Source organism: Nyctibius grandis, unplaced genomic scaffold, assembly GCF_013368605.1.
Source record: "Nyctibius grandis isolate bNycGra1 unplaced genomic scaffold, bNycGra1.pri scaffold_59_arrow_ctg1, whole genome shotgun sequence".
Classification (NCBI taxonomy): Eukaryota; Metazoa; Chordata; class Aves; order Nyctibiiformes; family Nyctibiidae; genus Nyctibius; species Nyctibius grandis.
This window is the reverse complement of record NW_027167600.1, coordinates 259,578-284,377: the sequence shown is the minus strand read 5'-3', so window position 1 is coordinate 284,377 and position 24,800 is coordinate 259,578. Positions and strand designations below refer to the sequence as shown.

General features: G+C 65.0%; 2 protein-coding genes across 2 annotated transcripts; both read right to left on the bottom strand.

Annotated features, from left to right (window-relative positions):
• Positions 1 to 42: 42 nt before the first annotated feature.
• LOC137677431 (sodium channel subunit beta-1-like) lies at positions 43 to 10,305 on the bottom strand. The gene is made up of 4 exons (XM_068424735.1): positions 9,940 to 10,305; positions 7,271 to 7,437; positions 1,422 to 1,662; positions 43 to 182 (listed from the first exon to the last, which is right to left on the bottom strand). The coding sequence occupies exons 1-4, from the start codon at positions 9,980 to 9,982 to the stop codon at positions 43 to 45; spliced, it is 591 nt and encodes a 196-aa protein (XP_068280836.1). The 5' UTR covers positions 9,983 to 10,305.
• Positions 10,306 to 11,185: 880 nt separating this feature from the next.
• Positions 11,186 to 23,989, bottom strand: PSMC4 (proteasome 26S subunit, ATPase 4). Its single transcript, XM_068424768.1, has 11 exons — positions 23,884 to 23,989; positions 22,784 to 22,882; positions 22,496 to 22,682; positions 21,646 to 21,792; positions 20,371 to 20,480; positions 20,179 to 20,272; positions 17,227 to 17,394; positions 15,672 to 15,748; positions 14,082 to 14,250; positions 13,008 to 13,063; positions 11,186 to 11,378 (listed from the first exon to the last, which is right to left on the bottom strand). The coding sequence occupies exons 1-11, from the start codon at positions 23,917 to 23,919 to the stop codon at positions 11,265 to 11,267; spliced, it is 1,257 nt and encodes a 418-aa protein (XP_068280869.1). The 5' UTR covers positions 23,920 to 23,989; the 3' UTR covers positions 11,186 to 11,264.
• Positions 23,990 to 24,800: the final 811 nt, after the last annotated feature.

Genomic DNA, 24,800 nt, shown 5'->3' with positions numbered 1-24,800 from the left:
CCCCCCCCCCATAGCCCCGCCCCCCGTAGCCCCGCCCCCTTCTCACGTGATCTCGGGGGCGGGGCCGGCGGCCGCCACCTTGCGGTAGCAGTAGAGCATCTCGGCCGCCAGCCACAGCGTGAGCACCACGATGAGCACGTACATGAGGATCTCGGACACGATGGACGCCAGGTCCCGCCGCGCTGGGGGGGGGGGGGGCGGGGGCTCGAACCGGCGGCCACGGGGCAGGCCACGCCCCCTCGGGCCACGCCCACCCGCCCTAAGCCACGCCCACCCACCCTAAGCCACGCCCACCCCCTCCAAACCACGCCCCCCCCCCCCCGCACATGGTAGGTGCCTGGTGCACCCATGTGTAGCCACGCCCCCCGCAAGCCCCGCCCACGCGCCCCAAGCCACGCCCACCCCGCCGCAGGCCACGCCCACCCGCGGTAAGCCACGCCCACCGCACAGCCCCACACCCCCCCCAAGCCCCGCCCCCCAGACCACCTCCTTACCCCAAGCCCCGCCCCTCCATAAGCCACGCCCCCACATAAGCCACGCCCCCAGAAGCCACGCCCCCCAAAGCCACGCCCCCTTAACCACGCCCCCTGACCAAGCCACGCCCCCTCAACCCATCCATTCACCCCTATACCCCTCCCCAACCCCACACCCCCTCCCACCCCAAGCCCCGCCCCTCCATAAGCCACGCCCCCACACAAGCCACGCCCCCACCTTAACCACGCCCCCTACCCAAGCCACGCCCCCTCAGCCACCCATTCACCCCTACACCCCTCCCCAACCCCACACCCCCTCCCCCCTCCAAGCCCCTCCCACCCCAAGCCACGCCCCCTACCCAAAGCCACGCCCACAAGCCACGCCCCCCACATAAGCCACGCCCCCTATCCAAGCCACGCCCCCTCAACCCATCCATTCACCCCTATACCCCCCCAACCCCACACCCCCTCCCCCTCCAAGCCCCCCCACACCCCCTCCCACCCCCCACCCCCCCTCCCATCCCCCAAGCCCCACCCACCCCAAGCCCCTCCCACCCCAAGCCCCACCCCTCCACAAGCCACGCCCCCAAGCCACGCCCCCTACCCAAAGCCACGCCCCCTCCCCAAGCCACGCCCCCTCAACCCACCCATTCACCCCCATACCCCTCCCCAACCCCACACCCCCAACCCCCCTCCAAGCCCCCCCAATCCCCTCCCACCCCAATCCCCTCCCACCCCCAAGCCACGCCCCTTACCTAAGCCACGCCCCCCTTAACCACGCCCCCACATAAGCCACGCCCCCTCAACCCACCCATTCACCCCATACCCCCCCCCCACCCCCCCCCCCCTCCCCCCTCCCACCCCCCACCCCCCCTCCCACCCCAAGCCCCTCCCACCCCCCAAGCCCCGCCCACCCCAAGCCCCGCCCACCCCCCAAGCCCCGCCCACCCTTCTCCACCACGGCCAACCGCAGGCTCTGGTTCCGCGCCACGCTGTACACGTAGCCGTCGAAGGTGAGGTTGCGGCGCAGGCGGCACACGTAGTGCCCGGCGTGGGGGCGCCCCACGGGCTCCAGCCACAGCGACAGGTCCTGCAGGTCCCGCGTGCCCCGCGAGCCGTTCCACCAGAGGGCGCCCGCGAAGGGCCCCGGGGCCACCCACTGCCCACCCTCCGCGCTGTAGTGCAGGATCTGGGCGGGGAGGGGCGGCCCAGTGCCAAACCAGTAACCCCCAGTGCCCCCCGGTAGCAAACCAGTATGATACCAGTATCCCCCAGTGCTCACAAGTAGCTCACAGTGGCATTCAAGTGACTCCCAGTATCCCCCAGTGTCTCCCAAGTGCCTCCCAGTAGCTCTCAGTGCCTCCCAGTGCCTCCCAGTATCACACCAGTATCCCCCAGTGCCTCCCAGTAGCAAACCAGTAACCCCCAGTGCCTCCCAGTAGCAAACCAGTAACCCCCAGTGACTCCCAGTAGCAAACCAGTATGATACCAGTATGCCCCAGTGCTCACAACAGCACTCAAGTGTCTCCCAGTGTCTCCCAAGAGCCCCCCAGTATCCCCCAGTGCCTCCCAGTGCCAAACCAGTAACCCCCAGTGCCTCCCAGTAGCAAACCAGTATGATAGCAGTATCCCCCAGTATCACCCAACTCACCCAGGTGCCCCCCAGTGCTCACAAGTAGCTCACAGTGGCATTCAAGTGACTCCCAGTATCCCTCAGTGTCTCCCAGTAGCTCCCAGTGCCCCCCCCAGTGTATCCCAGTATCAAACCAGTATGATACCAGTATCCCCCAGTGACCCCCAGTATCACCCCACATCGCCCAGGTGCCCTCCAGCACTCACAAGTAGCTCAGAGCAGCACCCAAGTGTCTCCCAGTATCCCCCAGTGTCTCCCAAGTGCCCCCCAGTGCCTCCCAGTATCACACCAGTATCCCCCAGTGCCTCCCAGTGCCAAACCAGTAACCCCCAGTGCCTCCCAGTGCCAAACCAGTAACCCCCAGTGCCCCCCAGTAGCAAACCAGTATAATAACAGTATCCCCCAGTGCTCACAATGGCACCCAAGTGTCTCCCAGTATGCCCCAGTGTCTCCCAAGTGCCCCCCAGTAGCTCCCAGTGCCTCCCAGTATCAAACCAGTATCCCCCAGTATCATCCCACATCACCCAGGTGCCCCCCAGTGCTCACAAGCGGCTCACAGCAGCACCCAAGTGTCTCCCAGTATTTCCCAGTACCTCCCCAGTGCCCCCCAGTGCCTCCCAGTATCACACCAGTATCCCCCAGTGCCTCCCAGTAGCAAACCAGTAACCCCCAGTGCCTCCCAGCGCCAAACCAGTAACCCCCAGTGCCCCCCAGTAGCAAACCAGTATAATAACAGTATCCCCCAGTGCTCACAATGGCACCCAAGTGTCTCCCAGTATGCCCCAGTGTCTCCCAAGTGCCCCCCAGTAGCTCCCAGTGCCTCCCAGTATCAAACCAGTATCCCCCAGTATCATCCCACCTCACCCAGGTGCCCCCCAGTGCTCACAAGTGGCTCACAGCAGCACCCAAGTGTCTCCCAGTATTTCCCAGTACCTCCCCAGTGCACCCCAGTAGCTCCCAGTGCCCCACCAGTTACTCCCAGTATCACCCCAGTGACTCCCAGTGTCAAACCAGTATCCCCCAGTGCCTTCCGGTAGCAAACCAGTATGATACCAGTATGCCCCAGTGCTCAAAACGGCACCCAAGTGTCTCCCAGTATCCCCAAGTGTCTCCCAAGTGCCTCCCAGTAGCTCCCAGTGCCCCCCCAGTGCCTCCCAGTATCCCCCAGTGCCTCCCAGTGCCAAACCAGTAACCCCCAGTGCCTCCCAGTAGCAAACCAGTATGATAACAGTACCCCCCAGTATCACCCCACATCACCCCGGTGCCCCCCAGTGCTCACAAGTAGCTCACAGCGGCACCCAAGTGTCTCCCAGTATCCCCAGTGCCCCCCCAGTGCCTCCCAGTATCACACCAGTATCCCCCAGTGCCTCCCAGTGCCAAACCAGTAACCCCCAGTGCCCCCCAGTAGCAAACCAGTATGATACCAGTATGCCCCAGTGCTCAAAACGGCACCCAAGTGTCTCCCAGTATCCCCCAGTGTCTCCCAAGTGCCCCCCAGTAGCTCCCAGTGCCTCCCAGTATCAAACCAGTATCCCCCAGTGCCTCCCAGTAGCAAACCAGTATCCCCCAGTGCCTCCTAGTATCACCCCAGTACCTCCCAGTATCACACCAGTATCCCCCAGTGCCCCCCAGTAGCGAACCAGTATGATACCAGTATGCCCCAATGCTCAAAACAGCACCCAAGTGTCTCCCAGTATCCCCCAGTGTCTCCCAAGAGCCCCCCAGTATCACCCAGTGCCTCCCAGTGCCTCCCAGTGCCAAACCAGTAACCCCCAGTGCCTCCCAGTAGCAAACCAGCATGATACCAGTATGCCCCAGTGCTCAAAACGGCACCCAAGTGTCTCCCAGTATGCCCCAGTGTCTCCCAAGTGCCCCTCAGTAGCTCCCAGTGCCCCCCCAGTGCCTCCCAGTATCACACCAGTATCCCCCAGTGCCTCCCAGTAGCAAACCAGTAACCCCCAGTGCCTCCCAGTGCCAAACCAGTAACCCCCAGTGCCTCCCAGTAGCAAACCAGTATGATACCAGTATCCCCCAGTGCTCACAGCGGCACCCAAGTGTCTCCCAGTATCCCCCAGTGTCTCCCAAGTGCCTCCCAGTAGCTCCCAGTGCCCTCCCAGTATCCCCCAGTATCAAACCAGTATCCCCCAGTGTCTCCCAGTACCACCCCAGTGCCTCCAGTAGAAAACCAGTAACCCCCAGTGGCCCCCAGTAGCAAAGCAGTATGATACCAGTATGCCCCAGTGCTCACAATGGCACCCAAGCGTCTCCCAGTATCCCCCAGTGTCTCCCAAGTGCCTCCCAGTAGCTCCCAGTGCCCCCACAGTGCCTCCCAGTATCAAACCAGTATCCCCCAGTGCCCCCCAGTATCACCCCAGTGCCTCCCAGTATCAAACCAGTATCCCCCAGTGCCTCTCGGTGCCAAACCAGTATGATACCAGTATACCCCAGTGCTCACAATGGCACCCAAGTGTCTCCCAGTATCCCCCAGTGCCTCCCAGTATCAAACCAGTATCCCCCAGTGACTCCCAGTAGCAAACCAGTATGATAACAGTATCCCCCAGTATCCCCCAGTGCTCACAAGTAGCTCACAGCGGCACCCAAGTGTCTCCCAGTATCCCCCAGTGTCTCCCAAGTGCCCCCCAGTGCCTCCCAGTATCACACCAGTAACCCCCAGTGCCCCCCAGTAGCAAACCAGTATGATACCAGTATCCCCCAGTGCTCACAACGGCACCCAAGTGTCTCCCAGTATCCCCCAGTGTCTCCCAGTATCCCCCAGTGCCTCCCAGTATCACATCAGTATCCCCCAGTATCACACCAGTAACCCCCAGTGCCTCCCAGTAGCAAACCAGTACGATACCAGTATGCCCCAGTGCTCACAACGGCGCTCAAGTGTCTCCCAGTAACCCCCAGTGCCTCCCAAGTGCCCCCCAGTGTCTCCCAAGTGCCCCCCAGTGTCTCCCAGTGCCCCCCCAGTGCCTCCCAGTATCCCCCAGTGCCTCCCAGTATCACACCAGTATCCCCCAGTATCATCCCACATCACCCAGTTGCCCCCCAGTGCTTACAAGTAGCTCACAGCGGCACCCAAGTGTCTCCCAGTATCCCCCAATGTCTCCCAAGAGCCTCCCAGTATCCCCCAGTGCCTCCCAGTATCACACCAGTGCTTCCCAGTATCAAACCAGTATCCCCCAGTATCATCCCACATCACCCCGGTGCCCCCCAGTGCTTACAAGTAGCTCACAGTGTCTCCCAAGTGCCCCTCAGTAGCTCCCAGTGCCCCCCCAGTGCCTCCCAGTATCACACCAGTATCCCCCAGTGCCTCCCAGTGCCAAACCAGTAACCCCCAGTGCCTCCCAGTGCCAAACCAGTAACCCCCAGTGCCCCCCAGTAGCAAACCAGTATAATAACAGTATCCCCCAGTGCTCACAATGGCACCCAAGTGTCTCCCAGTATGCCCCAGTGTCTCCCAAGTGCCCCCCAGTAGCTCCCAGTGCCTCCCAGTATCAAACCAGTATCCCCCAGTATCATCCCACATCACCCAGGTGCCCCCCAGTGCTCACAAGCGGCTCACAGCAGCACCCAAGTGTCTCCCAGTATTTCCCAGTACCTCCCCAGTGCCCCCCAGTGCCTCCCAGTATCACACCAGTATCCCCCAGTGCCTCCCAGTAGCAAACCAGTAACCCCCAGTGTCCCCCAGTAGCAAACCAGTATGTTACCAGTATCCCCCAGTGCTCACAACGGCACCCAAGTGTCTCCCAGTATCCCCCAGTGTCTCCCAAGTGCCCCCCAGTGCCTCCCACTATCACACCAGTATCCCCCAGTGCCTCCCAGTGCCAAACCAGTAACCCCCAGTGCCTCCCAGTGCCAAACCAGTATCCCCCAGTGCCTCCCAGTAGCAAACCAGTATGATAACAGTATCCCCCAGTAGCCCCCAGTGCTCACAAGTAGCTCACAGCGGCACCCAAGTGTCTCCCAGTATCCCCCAGTGTCTCCCAAGTGCCCCCCAGTGCCTCCCAGTATCACACCAGTATCCCCCAGTGCCTCCCAGTGCCAAACCAGTAACCCCCAGTGCCTCCCAGTGCCAAACCAGTAACCCCCAGTGACTCCCAGTAGCAAACCAGTACGATACCAGTATCCCCCAGTGCTCACAATGGCACCCAAGTGTCTCCCAGTATGCCCCAGTGTCTCCCAAGTGCCCCCCAGTAGCTCCCAGTGCCCCCCCAGTGCCTCCCAGTGCCAAACCAGTATCCCCCAGTGCCTCCCAGTAGCAAACCAGTAACCCCCAGTGCCCCCCAGTTGCTCCTAGTCCCCTCCAGTCCCACCCAGTCCCATCCCAGTGCCTCCCAGTAACCCCCAAGTTGTTCCCAGTCCCTCCCAGTACTCCCCTCAGTTGCTCCCAGTACCCCCGCAGTCCCTCCCAGTGCCATCCCAGTGCCTCCCAGTGCCTCCCAGTAACCCCCCAGTTGCTCCCAGTCCCCCCCAGTCCCCTCCCAGTTGCTCTCAGTCCCTCCCAGTCCTTCCCAGTGCCTCCCAGTCCTTCCCAGTCACGCTCCCAGTTGCTCCCAGTAACCCCCCAGTTGCTCCCAGTCCCCCCCCAGTCCCTCCCAGTCCTTCCCAGTCCCCCCCAGTCCCCTCCCACTCCCCCTCCAGTCCCTCCCAGTGCCTCCCACTGCCTCCCAGTAACCCCCCAGTTGCTCCCAGTCCCCTCCCACTTCCTCACAGTCCCCTCCCACTTCCTCCCAGTCCCCCCCAGTCCCATCCCAGTGCCTCCCAGTCCATCCCAGTGCCTCCCAGTAACCCCCCAGTTGCTCCCAGTCCCCTCCAGTCCCACCCAGTCCCATCCCAGTGCCTCCCAGTAACCCCCCAGTTGCTCCCAGTCCCCCCCAGTCCCCTCCCAGTCCCATCCCAGTGCCTCCCAGTTCCCTCCCAGTTCCCCCCAGTTGCTCCCAGTCCCCCCCAGTCCCCCCCCAGTCCCTCCCAGTCCCCTCCCAGTGCCTCCCAGTCCTTCCCAGTTGCACCCAGTCCCCTCCAGTCCCCTCCCAGTCCCTCCCAGTAACCCCCCAGTCCCTCCCAGTCCCTCCCAGCGCCCCTTTCCTCCCCCACTCCCCTCCCACCCCCTCCCCCCGCCCCCCCACTCCCTCCCAGTGCTCCCAGTTTCCCCAGTTACCCGCTCGAACTGGGCCGCCCCCTCCCCGCGGAAGAACCACTCCCCCTCGGCCTGCGCCGCGGTCTCGCTGCGCCTCTTGCAGGCGATGCAGAGCAGCCGGTAGGGGGCGCCCAGCACCGCCTCCGTCCCCGCCGCCACCTCCACGCAGCCCGCGCGCGCCCCCCGCCCTGGGTGGGGGGGGGACAGGGGGGGTCACCCGCGGGTGGCACCCACCGAGGGGGGCAGCGGGGACCCCCCCCCACCCCCCACCAGCGCCCCAGGGTGGGGGGGCACCCACGAGCCCCTCCAGGGCCACCCAAAGTGGGTGCCCCCCCCCCCATCCCAGTATGGGAAATGGGGGGGGACGGGGGACACTGGGGCACCCCCAGCCCCTCCCCCACCCATGTGACACCCACAAATGGGGGGGGGGGACACGGGGGGGGCACCCCGAGGGGGTGGCACCCACTGAGGGGGGGTGGCACCCATGACCCCCCCCCAGGGCCACCCAAAAGGGGGGGGGAGTCACTCCCAGTTATCCCAGTATAGGAAAAGGGGGGGGATGGGGACACTGGTGGCACTGGGGGGGGACAAGGTGGTGGCACTGGGGGGCAATGGGGACACTGGTGGCACTTAGGGGGGGTGGGGACACTGGTGGCACTGGGAATGGGGACACTGGTGGCACTGGGGGGGATGGGGACACTGGTGGCATTGGGGAGGACAGGGGACACTGGTGGCACTGGGGATGGGGACACTGGTGGCACTGGGGGGGACACTGGTGGCACTGGGGACAGGGGACACTGGTGGCACTGGGAAGAGGGGACACTGGTGGCACTGGGGGGCAATGGGCACACTGGTGGCACTGGGGATGGGGACACTGGTGGCACTGGGGGAGGATGGGGACACTGGTGGGACTGAGGAGAGGAGAGACTGGTGGCACTGGGGGGGGATGGGGACACTGGTGGCACTGGGGACAGGGGACACTGGTGGCACCTGGGGGGGACACTGGTGGCACTGGGGACAGGGGACACTGGTGGCACTGGGGACACTGGTGGCACTGGGGGGCAATGGGGACACTGGTGGCACTGGGGAGAGGGGACACTGGTGGCACTGGGGGCAATGGGGACACTGGTGGCACTGGCGACAGGGGACACTGGTGGGACTGAGGAGAGGAGAGACTGGTGGCACTGGGGGGGTGGGGACACTGGTGGCACTGGGGATGGGGACACTGGTGGCACTGGGGGGACAGGGGACACTGGTGGCACTGGGGGGGATGGGGACACTGGTGGCACCTGGGGGGGACACTGGTGGCACTGGGGGGTGGGGACACTGGTGGCACTGGGGACAGGTGACACTGGTGGCACTGGGGGGGTGGGGGACACTGGTGGCACTGGGGACAGGGGACACTGGTGGCACTGGGGGGATGGGACACTGGTGGCACTGGGGGTGATGGGGGACACTGGTGGCACTGGGGGGATGGGGACACTGGTGGCACTGGGGGGGTGGGGACACTGGTGGCACTGGGGGGGTGTGGGACAATGTGGTGGCACTGGGGGACACTGGTGGCACTGGGGAGATGGGGACACTGGTGGCACTGGGGACACTGGTGGCACTGGGGGGGTGGGGACACTGCGGAGGTGTGAGGGGCCGGGAAGGGGACAGGGGACAGCGGGGGGTGGCACTGGGGGGGGAGGTGACACTTGAGAGGGGTGGGGGAGGGGGGAAATGTGACACTTGGGGGGGGGGGACAGGGGCCACCACGGGGGGGAGGTGACACCTGGGGGGGACAGGGGACACCACGGGGGTGGCACTGGGGGGGGTGACACTGGGGGGGGGTGACACTGGGGTGCGCAGGGGATGCCATTGGGGGGGAGGTGACACCTGGGGGGGGACACGGGGGACACAGGGGACACTGGGGGGGGGGTCAGCGGACACCACAGGGGGGGAAGGTGACACTGATGGGGGATAGGGGACACCAGGGGGGTGGCACTGGGGGGGGTGACACTGGGGGGGGGGCAGGGGACATTGTGGGGGGGGAGGGGACACTGAGGGGGGGACAGGGGCCACCACAGGGGGGGAGGTGACACTGATGGGGGACAGGGGACACCAGGGGGGTGGCACTGGGGGGGGTGACACTGGGGGGGGGACAGGGGACAGTGGGGGAGGAGGGGACACTGAGGGGGGGACAGGGGCCACCACAGGGGGGGAGGTGACACTGATGGGGGACAGGGGACACCACGGGGGTGGCACTGGGGGGGGTGACACTGGGGGGGGACAGGGGACACTCAGGGGGGGAGGTGACACCATGGGGGGGCCAGGTGACAGTGGGGGGGCCAGGAGAGACTGGGGGGGGGGGTCAGGGGAGACTGGGGGGGGACAGGGGACATTACGGGGGGGGACAGGGGACACTGAGGGGGTGGCACTGGGGGGGAGGTGACACTGGGGGGGGAGGTGACACTGGGGGGGGGACACAGGGGACACCGGGGGGGGGACACAGGGGACACCACAGGGGGGGAAGGTGACACTGATGGGGGACAGAGGCCACCACAGGGGGGGAGGTGACACCTGGGGGGGGACAGGGGACACCACGGGGGTGGCACTGGGGGGGGTGGCACTGGGGGGGGGACAGGGGCCACCAAGGGGGTCAGGTGACACTGGGGGGGGGACAGGGGACCCCGGGGGGTCGCACTCACCCATGAGGAGCCCGAGCAGCAGCGAGAGGCCGGGGACGAACATGGCGGGGTCGGTTCGGGCCGGTTCGGGCCGGTTCGGGTCGCTCCGGTTCGGGACGGGACGGAGGAACCGGTTCAAGGCATGGGGGGGCGGGGGGGGCTCCGGTTCAGGTCCGGTTCGGCTCCGGTTTGGGTCTAGTTCGGCTCCGGTTCGGCTCCGCTTGAGGCCGGGTCTGGGTCCGCTTCGGCTCCGGTTTGGGTCCGGTTCGGCTCCGGTTTGGGTCCGCTTCGGCTCCGGTTTGGCTCCGGTTCGGCCCCGCTCGGCTCGGCTCGGCGCACTGCGGCGCCCGGGGCTGGGGGGGGGGCGGAGCCGGCCGTGACGTCACGAGGGGCGGGGCCTCGCTCTGGCCCCGCCCCCTTTGTCCCCCAGGTGTCCCCAAGGCCACCCCCATGTCCCCTGGGCCACCACCGTGTCCCCAAGGCCACCCAGTGTCCCCTGGGCCACCCCCATGTCCCCTGGGCCACCACCATGTCCCCAAGGCCACCCAGTGTCCCCAAGGCCACCTCCATGTCCCCAAGGCCACCTGGTGTCCCCAAGGTTGTCCCCATGGATGTCCCCAGGACTGGCCCCCACCTCCCCAATGTTGTCCCCGTGTCCCCAGGGTTGTCCCCAGGTGGCCCCATGGACACCCCCCCCCCCGCCCTGGGTTGTCCCCAAGGTTGTCCCCGTGTCCCCAGGTGGCTCCATGGACCTCCCCAGGTTCTCCCCATGGACGTCCTCATGTCCCCAAGGTTGTCCCCATGTCACCACATGGCTCCTTGGACCTCCCCAGGTTCTCCCCATGGATGTCCCCATGTCCCCAAGATGTCCCCAAGGCCATTTCCATGTCCCCAAGGTTGTCCCCATGTCCCCACATGGCTCCATGGACCTCCCCAGGTTCTCCCCATGTCCCCAAGCTGTCACCAAGGTTGTCCCCATATCCCCACATGGCTCCACAGACCTCCCCATGTTCTCCCCATGGACGTCCCCATGTCCCCAAGGTTGTCCCCATGTCCCCACATGGCACCATTGACCTCCTCAGGTTCTCCCCATGTCCCCAAACTGTCCCCAAGGCCATTTCCATGTCCCCAAGGTTGTCCCCATGTCCCCAGATGGCACCATGGACCTCCCCAGGTTCTCCCCATGTCCCCAAGGTTGTCCCCATGTCCCCAGGTGGCACCACGGACCTCCCCAGGTTCTCCCCGTGTCCCCAGGCAGACGCAGGGCCGGGTCTCATGGAGGTTTATTGGAGGTGACCGAGGTGTCCCCGAGGTGTCCCCGAGGTGTCCCCCGTGTCCCCGCGCTGTCACTTGTAGAACTCGTGCTCCTGCTCGTCCTTCTTGATGACGGTCTTGTAGGCCTTCTCGAAGTCCTTGGCCAGCACGATGTACCGGTTCTCCCGCACCGCCAGCATGCCGCCCTGGGGACGGGCCACCGCGTCACCACGGCCACCGGCCACCACGGGGACGGGCCACCAGGTCATCTAGGCCACCTCCAGCCACCCCCACCACCATGGGGAGAGGCCACCAGGTCACTGGGTCATCTCCAGCCAACTTGGCCACCACCGGGACAGGCCACCAGGTCATCTAGGTCAGCCTCGGCCACCATGGGGACGGGCCACCAGGTCATCTTGGTCACCACCAGCCATCCCAGGGACAGGCCACCAGGTCACCCAGGTCACCTCAAGCCAACTTGGCCACCACGGGGACAGGCCACCAGGTCACCTCAAGCCAACTTGGCCACCATGGGGACAGGCCACCAGGTCATCTAGGCCACCACCAGCCAACTTGGCCACCACGGGGATGGGCTACCAGGTCACCTCCAGCCAACTTGGCCACCACAGGGATGGGCCACCAGGTCACCTCCAGCCAACTTGGCCACCGTGGGGATGGGCCACCAGGTCATCTAGGCCACCTCCAGCCACCCCCACCACCATGGGGACAGGCCACCAGGTTACCCTCAGCCACCCCAGCCACCATGGGGATGGGCTACCAGGTCACCCAGGTCATCTCCAGCCAACTTGGCCACCATGGGACAGGCCACCAGGTCATCTAGGTCACCTCCAGCCACCCCCACCACCATGGGGACGGGCCACCAGGTCATCTAGGTCACCTCCAGCCATCCCAGGGACAGGCCACCAGGTCACCCAGGTCACCTCAAGCCAACTTGGCCACCATGGGGACAGGCCACCAGGTCACCTCAAGCCAACTTGGCCACCATGGGGACAGGCCACCACGTCACCCAGGTCACTGGGTCACCTCCAGCCAACTTGACCACCATGGGACAGGCCACTAGGTCACCCAGGTCACCGGGTCACCTCCAGCCAACTTGGCCACCACGGGGATGGGCAACCAGGTCACCCAGGTCACCCTTGGCCACCCAGCCACCATGGGGACGGGCCACCGGGTCACCCAGGTCACCTCCAGCCAACTTGGCCACCATGGGGACAGGCCACTGGGTCATCTCCAGCCACCCCCACCACCATGGAGAGAGGCCACCGGGTCACCCAGCCACCATGGGGACGGGCCACCAGGTCACCCAGGTCACCCTTGGCCACCCAGACACCATGGGGACGGGCCACCAGGCCACCAGGCCACCCAGGTCATCTCCAGCCAACTTGGCCACCATGGGGACAGGCCATCAGGCCACCAGGTCACCCTCAGCCACCCCAGCCACCATGGGGATGGGCCACCAGGTCATCTAGGTCACCTCCAGCCATCCCAGGGACAGGCCACCAGGCCACCGGGTCATCCAGGTCACCTCCAGCCAACTTGGCCACCATGGGACAGGCCACCACATCACCCAGGTCACCCAGGTCACCTCCAGCCAACTTGGCCACCATGGGGATGGGCCACCAGGTCACCCAGGTCACCTCCAGCCAACTTGGCCACCACAGGGATGGGCCACCAGGTCACCCAGGTCACCTCCAGCCAACTTGGCCACCATGGGGACGGGCCACCAGGTCACCCAGGTCACCTCCTGGCCACTCTGCCATGGTGGCACATGTCACCATGGTGGGACACAGCCCCCGGGTCACCCTGTCACCCACCTCCTGGCAGATGGAGTTGATGTCGGCCCCCGAGATCTTGTCCGGCCGCGCCACGTCTGGGGGGTGGGTCAAGGAAACGTCCCCTCCTCGGTGGCCCCTGGGGTCCTCCCCACCCCTGCGAGGTCCCCCGTGTCCCCACTGTCCTCCTCAGGTCCTTGATGTCCCCAACCCTCCCTGATGTCCCCCGGGGTCCTCATTGTCCTCTGGGGTCCCCACCACCTCCCTCAATGTCCCCGTAGGGTCCCCAATGTCCCCATGGGGTTCCTGATGTCCCCATGGGGTCCCTGATGTCCTCATGGCGTCTCTTGACATCTCCCTGGGGTTCCTGATGTCCCCATGGGGTCCCTGACCCTCCTCAACATCTCCCTGGGGTTCCTGACATCCTCATGGGGGTCCCTGATGTCCCCATGGGGTCCCTGGTGTCCCCATGGGGTCTTTGACCCTCCCCAACATCTACCTGGGGTCCCTGATGTCCCCATGGGGTCCCTGACAACTCCTTGGGGTCCCTGATGTCCCCATGGGGTCCCTGACCCTCCCCAACATCTCCCTGGGGTCCCTGATGTCCCCATGGGGTCCCTGACATCTCCTTGGGGTCCCTGATGTCCCCATGGGGTCCCTGACATCTCCATGAGGGTCCTGATGTCCCCATGGGGTCCCTGACCCCCCCTGCCATCTCCCTGGGGTTCCTGATGTCCCCATGGGGTCCCTGACATCTCCTTGGGGTCCCTGATGTCCCCATGGGGTCCCTGACCCTCCCCAACATCTCCCTGGGGTTCCTGATGTCCCCATGGGGTCCCTGATGTCCCCAACATCTCCCTTGGGTTCCTGATGTCCCCATGGGGTCCCTGACATCTCCATGAGGGCCCTGATGTCCCCATGGGGTCCCCAATGTCCTCATGGGTTCTCTGACATCTCCTTGGGGTCCCTAACCCTCCTCAACATCTCCCTGGGGTTGCTGATGTCCCCATGATCTCCCCACCTCCTCAGCCCACCCCCCGAGGAGGGCCTCCCACCCGTGGCCGGTTCCCCGCCGCCCCCTTGTCCCCAGGGTGTCCCCAAGGTGTCCCCAGATGCAGTCCTCCAGGTCCACCTCCTCGGAGAGGTTCATCTTCCCGGTGATGGTGGAGAAGATGAGGCGCTTCTGGCGCCGGTCGGGCAGCGGGAACTCGATCTTGCGGTCCAGGCGGCCCGGGCGGAGCAGCGCCGGGTCCAGGGTGTCCGCCCGGTTGGTGGCCATGATCACCTGGGGGTGGGACCATCAGCTGGGGGCACCCCGGGGCCACCCAGCACCCATGGGACCACCCCAGTACCCATGGGACCACCCCCAGAGCCCATGGGACCTCTTGGTGAAGAAGAACCATGTCCCCATGGTTGGTCATCAAGGTCATCTAGGGGCACATGGAGGTGTCCTCCAGCACCCATGGGACCCCTCAACATCCCTAGACCCCCCAGCACCCATGGGACACCCCTCAACATCTCTAGACCCCACAGCACCCATAGGATCCACCCCAGCACCCATGGGACCTCTTGGGGAAGCAGAACCATGTCCCCATGGTTGGCCATCAAGGTCATCTAAGGGCACATGGGGTGTCCCCCAGCACCCATGGGACCCCTCAACATCTCTAGACCCCACAGCACCCATGGGACCCCCCTCAACATCTCTAGACCCCATAGCACCCATAGGATCCACCCCAGCACCCATGGGACACCCACAGCACCCATGGGACACCAGGGTGGAGCAACACCTGGAGCAGCGTGTCCCCATGGTTGGTCATCAGGGTCATCTAGGGGCACATGGGGGTGTCCTTCAGCACCCATGGGACCCCCTCAGCACCCATGGGACCCCTCAACATCTCTAGACCCCCCAGCACCCATGGGACACCCCTCAACTTCCCTAGACCCCCCCAGCACCCATAAGACACACCCAGCACCCATGGGACCTCTTGGTGAAGAAGAACCGTGTCCCCATGGTTGGTCATCAAGATCATCTAGTGGCACATGGAGGTGTCCTCCAGCACCCATGGGACCCCTCAACATCTCTAGACCCCACAGCACCCATGGGACACCCCTCAACATCCCTAGACCCCACAGCACCCATAGGACCCACCCCAGCACCCATGGGACCTCTTGGGGAAGCAGAGCAATGTCCCCATGGTTGGTCATCAAGGTCATCTGGGGGCACATGGAGGTGTCCTCCAGTACCCATGGGACCCCCCCCAGCATCCATGGGACACCCCCAGCACCCATGGGACCCCTCAACATTCCTAGACCCCATAGCACCCATGGGACCCACCCCAGCACCCATGGGACCTCTTGGTGGAGCAGAACCATGACGCCATGGTTGGTCATCAAGGTCATCTAGGGGCACATGGGGGTGTCCTCCAGCACCCATGGGACCCCTCAACATCTCTAGACCCCACAGCACCCATGGGACACCCCTCAACAGCCCTAGACCCCATAGCACCCATAGGACCCACCCCAGCACCCATGGGACCTCTTGGGGAAGCAGAACCATGTCCCCATGGTTGGCCATCAAGGGCATCTGGGGGCACATGGGGGTGTCCTCCAGCACCCATGGGACCCCCATAGCACCCATGGGATCCCTCAACATCCCTAGACCCCACAGCACCCATGGGACCCCCCCAGCACCCCTGGGACCCCCACCTTGACGTTGACGTTCTGGTCGAAGCCGTCCATCTGGTTGAGGAGCTCCAGGAGGATGCGTTGAACCTCCCGGTCAGCTGCAGGGTGGGGGGGGACATGGTGGGTGGGGGGACCCACACCCAAGGGACACCCCCCACCAGCACCCTAGGGCTTCTCCAGAGGGTTCCTGACCCCCACCCAACCCCAAGGACCCACCAAGGGGTCCCAGAACCCCACCATGAAGCTCTCCAGAAGGTTCCTCACCCCCACCCAAGCCCCAAGGACCCACCAAGGGGTCCCTAAACCCCACCATGAAGCTCTCCAGAGGGTTCCTCACCCCAAGGACCCACCAAGAGGTCCCAGAACCCCACCATGAAGCTCTCTAGAGGGTTCCTCACCCCCACCCAAACCCCAAGGACCCACCAAGAGGTCCCCAAACTCCACCATGAAGCTCTCCAGAGGGTCCCTGACCCCCACCCAAGCCCCAAACCCCACCATGAAGCTCTCCAGAAGGTTCTTGACCCCAACCCAAGCGCCAAGGACCCACCAAGAAGCTCTCCAGAAGATTCCTCACCCCAACCCAAGCCCCAAGGACCTACCAAGGGGTCCCAGAACCCCACCATGAAGCTCTCCAGAAGGTTCCTCACCCCAACCCAAGCCCCAAGGACCCACCAAGAGGTCCCAGAACCTCACCATGAAGCTCTCCAGAGGGTTCCTCACCCCAAGGACCCACCAAGGGGTCCCAGAACCCCCCCATGAAGCTCTCCAGAAGGTTCCTCACCCCAACCCAAGCCCCAAGGACCCACCAAGGTGTCCCAGAACCCCACCATGAAGCTCTCCAGAAGGTTCCTCACCCCCACCCAAGCCCCAAGGACCCACCAAGGGGTCCCTAAACCCCACCATGAAGCTCTCCAGAGGGTTCCTCACCCCAAGGACCCACCAAGAGGTCCCAGAACCTCACCATGAAGCTCTCCAGAGGGTTCCTGACCCCCACCCAACCCCAAGGACCCACCAAGGGGTCCCAGAACCCCACCATGAAGCTCTCCAGAAGGTTCCTCACCCCTATCCAAGCCCCAAGGACCCACCAAGAGGTCCCAGAACCTCACCATGAAGCTCTCCAGAGGGTTCCTCACCCCAAGGACCCACCAAGGGGTCCCAGAACCCCCCCATGAAGCTCTCCAGAAGGTTCCTCACCCCCACCCAAGCCCCAAGGACCCATCAAGGGGTCCCAGAACCCCACCATGAAGCTCTCCAAAAGGTTCCTCACCCCAACCCAAGCCCCAAGGACCCACCAAGGGGTCCCAGAACCCCACCATGAAGCTCTCCAGAGGGTTCCTCACCCCAAGGACCCACCAAGGGGTCCCAGAACCCCACCATGAAGCTCTCCAGAAGGTTCCTCACCCCTATCAAAGCCCCAAGGACCCACCAAGGGGTCCCTAAACCCCACCATGAAGCTCTCCAGAGGGTTCCTCACCCCAAGGACCCACCAAGAGGTCCCAGAACCCCACCATGAAGCTCTCCAGAAGGTTCCTCACCCCAACCCAAGCCCCAAGGCCCCACCCAGAGGTGCCCTCACCCCCGGTCTGGGCGTCGAAGCGCTTGGTGGCGATGGCGTCGATCTCGTCGATGAAGATGATGGCCGGCGCGTTCTCCTTGGCCAGGCGGAAGACGTCGCGCACCATGCGGGGACCCTCCCCCAGGTACTTCTGCACGAACTCGGAGCCCACCACCCGGATGAAGGCGGCTGGGGGGGCACCCAAAGGGGGTGGGACCTTGGATCTGGGTGGGGGGGGGGTGCTCCTGGGAGCAAGGACCCCACCCGTACCTCAAGGAGCCCACCAGCACCCCAAGGAGGCCACCAGCACCCTGGGGTGTCCTCAGCACCCCAAGAAGCCCACCAGCACCTCAAGGAGCCCACCAGCACCCTGGGGTGTCCTCAGCATCCCAAGGAACCCACCAGCACCCCATGGAGCCCACCAGCACCCCATGGAGCCCTCAACAACCCAAGGATCCCACCAACACTTCAAGGACCTCACCAGCACCCTGGGGTTCCCCCAGCACCCCATGGAGCCCACCAGCACCCCAAGGACCTCACCAGCACCTCAAGGAGCCCACCAGCACCCTGGGGTGCCCTCAACAACCCAAGGATCCCACCAACACTTCAAGGACCTCACCAGCACCCTGGGGTTCCCCCAACACCCCATGGAGCCCACCAGCACCCCAAGGACCTCACCAGCACCTCAAGGAGCCCACCAGCACCCTGGGGTGTCCTCAGCATCCCAAGGAACCCACCAACACCCCATGGAGCCCACCAGCACCCTGGGGTGCCCTCAACAACCCAAGGAGTCCATCAGCACCCCATGGAGCCCACCAGCACCCCATGGAGCCCACCAGCACCCTGGGGTGCCCTCAGCACCCTAAGGATCCCACCAACACTTTAAGGACCTCACCAGCACCCTGGGGTTCCCCCAACACCCCATGGAGCCCACCAGCACCCCAAGGAGCCCACCAGCACCCCATGGAGCCCACCAGCACCCTGGGGTGCCCTCAACAACCCAAGGAGTCCACCAACACCCCATGGAGCCCACCAGCACCCTGGGGTGCCCTCAACAACCCAAGGATCCCACCAACACTTCAAGGACCTCACCAGCACCCTGGGGTTCCCCCAACACCCCAAGGAGCCCACCAGCACCCCAAGGACCTCACCAGCACCTCAAGGAGCCCACCAGCACCCTGGGGTGTCCTCAGCATCCCAAGGAACCCACCAACACCCCATGGAGCCCACCAGCACCCCAAGGAGCCCACCAGCACCCTGGGGTGCCCTCAACAACCCAAGGAGTCCATCAGCACCCCAAGGAGCCCACCAGCACCCTGGGGTGCCCTCAGCACCCCAAGGATCCCACCAACACTTCAAGGACCTCACCAGCACCCTGGGGTTCCCCCAACACCCCATGGAGCCCACCAGCACCTCAAGGAGCCCACCAGCACCCTGGGGTGCCCTCAGCACCCCAAGGACCCCACCAACACCCTATGGAGCCCACCAACACCCTGTGGTGCCCTCAACAACCCAAGGACCCCACCAGCACCCCAAGGAGCCCACAGCAGCCCAAAGACCCTCACTAGCACCCTGAGGTACCCTCAGCACCCCATCAGCACCTTAAGGAGCCCACCAGCACCCTGGGGTGCCCTCAGCACCCTGAAGACCCCACTACTGCCTCAAGGACTTCACCACCACCTAAAGGTTATCTGAGCACCCCAAGGACCCCACCACCACCCATGGGTGTCCCCAGCACTCCATGGACCCCACCACCCCACCACCCACCATGGGTGCTCCTAGCACCCCAAGGACCCCCCCACCACCTCAAGGACCCCATCGCACCCCAAGGATCCCACCACCACCCCAAGGACCCCACCACCCACCATGGGTGCCCTCAACACCCCAAGGACCCCACCACCACCCCAAGGAACCCACCACCACCCATGGGTGCCCCCAGCATCACAAGGATCCCACCACTGCCCATAGGTGCTCCCAGCACCCCAAGGACCCCACCACCACCCATGGGTGTCCCCAGCACTCCATGGACCCCACCACCCACCATGGGTGCTCCTAGCACCCCAAGGACCCCCCCACCACCTCAAGGACCCCATCGCATCCCAAGGATCCCACCACCACCCCAAGGACCCCACCACCCACCATGGGTGCCCTCAACACCCCAAGGACCCCACCACCACCCCAAGGACCCCACCACCACCCATGGGTGCTCCTAGCATCCCAAGGACCCCACCACTACCCCAAGGACCCCACCACCCACCATGGGTGCTCCCACCACCTCAAGGACCCCATCGCACCCCAAGGACCCCACCACCACCTCAAGAACCCCACCACCACCCATGGGTGCTCCCAGCACCCCAAGGACCCCACCACCACCCATGGGTGCTCCCAGCACCCCAAGGATCCCACCACCACCTCAAGGACCCCACCACTACCGCAAGAAACCCACCACCACCCATGGGTGCTCCCACCACCTCAAGGACCCCACCACCACCTATGGGTGCTCCCACCACCTCAAGGAACCCACCACCACCTATGGGTGCTCCCACCACCTCAAGGATCCCACCACCACAAGGACCCCATCGTACCCCAAGGATCCCACCACCACCCCAAGGAACCCACCACCACCCATGGGTGCCCCCAGCACCCCAAGGATCCCACCACCACCTCAAGGACCCCACCACCCACCATGGGTGCTCCCACCACCTCAAGGACCCCATCGCACCCCAAGGAACCCACCACCACCCATGGGTGCCCCCAGCACCTCAAGGATCCCACCACCACCCATGGGTGCTCCCACCACCTCAAGGAACCCACCACCACCCATGGGTGTGCCCCCAGCACCTCAAGGATCCCACCACCACCTCAAGGACCCCACCACCCACCATGGGTGCTCCCACTACCCCAAGGACCCCACCACCACCCGTAGGTGCCCCCAGCACCTCAAGGACCCCCCCCCACCCATGGGTGCCCCACCTGTGGTGTGATGGGCCACCGCCTTGGCCAACATGGTCTTGCCGCAGCCGGGGGGGCCGTACATGAGGACACCCCGCGGGGGGTCGATGCCGATCTACGGTGGGGACACCACACCCGGAGGTGACCTCATGGGTCCCCAAAGGTCCCACGTGTCCCACCCCACCCCACCCTTGGGTGCCACCTTGGTCCCACCTGCTTGTAGAGCTCGAAGTGGGTGAGGGGCAGCTCCACGGCCTCCCGCACCTCCTGCTTCTGGATGTCCATGCCCCCGATGTCGGCGTACATCACGTCGGGCTTCTGGTCTGCAACGGGGACGGGCCATCAGCGGGGCCACCACGGTGGAGACCACCAAGGGGGGCAACCATGGCCACCAGAGGACAACCCCAACCAGAGCAGGTCACGTGGGATCTTGGCCAGGTGATGGTTGGGTAGCTCCAAGGATGGAGACCTGGATGGGTGGTGGGTCTCCATCCTTAGGTGACAAGAGCTTCCTGGTCCAACCTTCTCCCCAAAACATCTCCAACCACAGCAGGTCACTTGGGACCTTGCCCAGATGATGGTTGGGTGGCTCCAACGATGGAGACCTGGATGGGTGGTGGGTCTCCATCCTTATGTGACAAGGACAAGAGCTTCCTAGTCCAACCTTCTCCCCAAAACTTCTCCAACCACAGTAGGTCACTTGGGACCTTGGCCAGATGATGGTTGGGTAGCTCCAAGGATGGAGACCCACCACCCATCCAGGTCTCCATCCTTATGGGACAACAATTCCTTGTTCAACCTTCTCCCCAAACATCTCCAACCATAGTAGACCAGTTGGGACCTTGTCTAGGTGAAAGGTGGAGACCCACCACCCATCCAGGTCTCCATCCTCAGGTGACAGGAGCTTCCTGGTCCAACCTTCTCCCCAGAACATCTCCAACCACAGCAGGTCACTCTAGACCTTGCCCAGATGATGGTTGGGTAGCTCCAAGGATGGAGACCCACCACCCACCCAGGCCTCCATCCTCATGGGACAAGAGCTTCCTGGTCCAACCTTCTCCCCAGAACATCTCCAACCACAGTAGACGAGTTGGGACCTTGGCCAGGTGATGGTTGGGTAGCTCCAAGGATGGAGACCTGGATGGGTGATGGGTCTCCATCCTTATGTGACACGGACAAGAGCTTCCTGGTCCAACCTTCTCCCCAAAACATCTCCAACCACAGCAGATCACTTGGGACCCTCCCATCAACCAACATCTCCCCAGCCTTGGTAGCATCCATGAACCTGCTGAGGACACCCTTGGTCCCACCACTAATGAAGACATCACCCAACATCAAGCCCTTTCTGCTCACCACCTGGACCACGTCCTGCTGCTCTCCACCCACCAGCTCCACCTCCCTGATCTTCCAACATCTCCCCAACCTTGGTAGCACCCATGAACCTTCTGAGGACCATCTGGTGGTGGCCCCAGATGATGGTGGCCTCACCTGACGTCAGCATCATGATGCTGCTGTCGGCCTCGGGGGGGAGAACGTCCACCAGGGCGTTGCTGTGCTTGTGGAGGGCCACCGAGGCGTTGGGCTTCAGCAGCTCCCGGTCGATGGTGCTCAAGATCCTCACGTAGTAGTTGGAACCTGCAGGAGATCAAGGACAAGGTGTCCTCCACGTGTCACCTGGTCCTCCACACCCATCCCCACCACCCCTGATCCTCCACATCCATGCCCATCCCCACCACCCCTGATCCTCCACCTCCATCCCCACGTCCCCACCACCCCGATCCTCCACGTCCATCCCCACGTCCCCACCACCCTGATCCTCCACCTCCATCCCCACGTCCCCACCACCCTGATCCTCCACACCCATCCCCACGTCCCCACCACCCTGATCCTCCACCTCCATCCCCACCACCCTGATCCCCCACCTCCATCCCCACGTCCCCACCACCACCCTCATGTCCCACCTCCATCCCCACGTCCCCACCACCCCTAATCCTTCATCCATCCCCACGTCCCCACCACCCCTGATCCTCCACCTCCATCCCCACGTCCCCACCACCCCTGATCCTTCATCCATCCCCACGTCCCCACCACCCCTGATCCTCCACCTCCATCCCCACGTCCCCACCACCCCTGATCCTTCATCCATCCCCACGTCCCCACCACCCTGATCCTCCACCTCCATCCCCACCACCCCTGATCCTCCACATCCGTCCCCACTACCCCTGATCCCCCACCTCCATCCCCACGTCCCCACCACCCCTAATCCTTCATCCATCCCCACGTCCCCACCACCCCTGATCCTCCACCTCCATCTCCACCACCCCACGCCCCCCCTCACCCGTGGTGGACCCCACGATGGCCGTGTTCTGGTCCACGGCCTCCAGGAACTGCCCGATGACCAAGGGGATGCTCTGGATCCTCTTCACCTCCTCTTGGGCGTGAAGAAACTCCTTCTTGAGGTTCTTCTGCTCGTCCTTGATGTACTCCTCTTGCACCTCCAGGAACTCCAGCTCCTGCTGCAGCTTCTACTGGGACAACTGGAGGTCACTGGGGGGGCAGGGGGGGTCCAAGAGGACCTTCTCCTGCCCAGACCTTCTCCCTGGACCTTCTCCTGGCCACCCCTCACCTTGTAGCGGCTGTAGAGGTCCTCCAGGTCCTCAGGTTCTGGCACCAGGAAGGAGAGAGCGGTGGGGGGGCGGGGGGCGGCCAGCGCCGGCAGCTCATCCTGGGGGGGGGGGCACGGAGAGATGGGGTGGGTGGGGGGCACCTGGAGATGGGTGGGGGGCACCCAGGGGTGGGGGGGGGGCATCTAGGGGTGGGTGGGGGGCATCTAGAGATGGGTGGGGGGCACCCAAGGGTGGTGGAACCCAAAGATTAGGGAGAAGATCCAGAGATTGGGGAGGGGGCAGCTGGGTAAGGGGGGGCACCCAGGGGTGGGGGGGCACCTAGAGATGGGTGGGGGGGGACATAGGGTGGGGGGGGGCACCTAGAGATGGGTGGGGGGCACCCAGGGGTGGGGGGAGCACCTGGAGATGGGTGGGGGGCACCCAGGGGTGGGGGGAGCACCTGGAGATGGGGGGGGGGGGACATAGGGTGGGGGGGGCACCTGGAGATGGGTGGGGGCACCCAGGGGTGGGGGGAGCACCTAGAGATGGGGGGGGGGGACACAGGGTGGGGGGGGCACCCAGGGGTGGAGAGGGGCACCTGGAGATGGGTGGGGGCACCCATGGGGGTGGGGGGCACCTGGAGATGGGTGGGGGGCACCCAGGGGTGGGGGGGGCATCTAGAGATGGGTGGGGGGGGACACAGGGTGGGGGGAGCACCTGGAGATGGGTGGGGGGCACCCAGGGGTGGGGGCACCTAGAGATGGGTGGGAGGGGACACAAGGTGGGGGGGGCACCCTGAAATGGGGGGGGCACCCAGGGTGGGGGGGGCACCCAGGGGTGGGGGGGGCACCTAGAGATGGGTGGGGGGCACCCAGGGGTGGGGGGGGCACCTAGAGATGGGTGGGGGGCACCCAGGGGTGGGGAGGCACCCGGGGGGGGCACCCGCAGGGGGGCACCCAGGGGTGGGGGGGGCACCTAGAGGTGGGGGGGGCATCTGGAGATGGGGGGGGGACACACAGGGTGGGGGGGGGCACCCAAGGTGGGGGAGGGCACCCATGGGTGGGGGGCACCCAAAGACTATGGGGGGCACCCATGGGTGGGGGGGGGGGGGGCCCCGAACCTGCGGCTTCTCCCCGAGCAGCCCCAGCTCCTCCATAGTGACGGCGCGCGGCGGGCGCGGGGGGTGCTGGGAGCGGAAGGGGCGGGGCTACGGGGGCGGAAGCCACGCCCACATCCGGCACGGGGCGTCACGGGGAGGCGAAGGTCGCGCCGCGGAGCATGATGGGAGTTGTAGGCTTGGCCCCGCCGCGGGGCATGACGGGAGGTGTAGGCCCGGCCAGTGCTCCCAGTACAGCCCCAGTGCTCCCAGTTCACCCCAGTGCTCCCAGTGCCCCCCCCAGTGCTCCCAGTTCCCCTCCCAGTGCTCCCAGTACTGCTCCTTGGCTCCCCTCAGTGCTCCCAGTCCCCCCCAGTGCTCCCAGTAAAGCCCCAGTGCTCCCAGTGCTGCTCCTTTGTTTCCCCCAGTGCTCCCAGTGCCCCCCCCAGTGCTCCCAGTAAAGCCCCAGTGCTCCCAGTGCTGCTCCTTGGCTCCCCTCAGTGCTCCCAGTATAACCCCAGTGCTCCCAGTATGGCTCCTTTGCTCCAACCAGTGCTCCCAGTGCCCCCAGTTCCCCCCCAGTGCTCCCAGTTCCCCTCCCAGTGCTCCCAGTACTGCTCCTTGGCTCCCCTCAGTGCTCCCAGTCCCCCCCAGTGCTCCCAGTACAGCTCCTTTGTTTCCCCCAGTGCTCCCAGTCCCCCCCAGTGCTCCCAGTACAGCTCCTTTGTTTCCCCCAGTGCTCCCAGTGCCCCCCCCCAGTGCTCCCAGTTCACCCCAGTGCTCCCAGTGCTGCTCCTTGGCTGCATCAGTGCTCCCAGTATAACCCCAGTGCTCCCAGTATGGCTCCTTTGCTCCAACCAGTGCTCCCAGTGCCCTCAGTTCCCCCCCCAGTGCTCCTGACCCCTGGGTGCCCCCCCCCCCCCGGGTGCCCCCCCCACCCC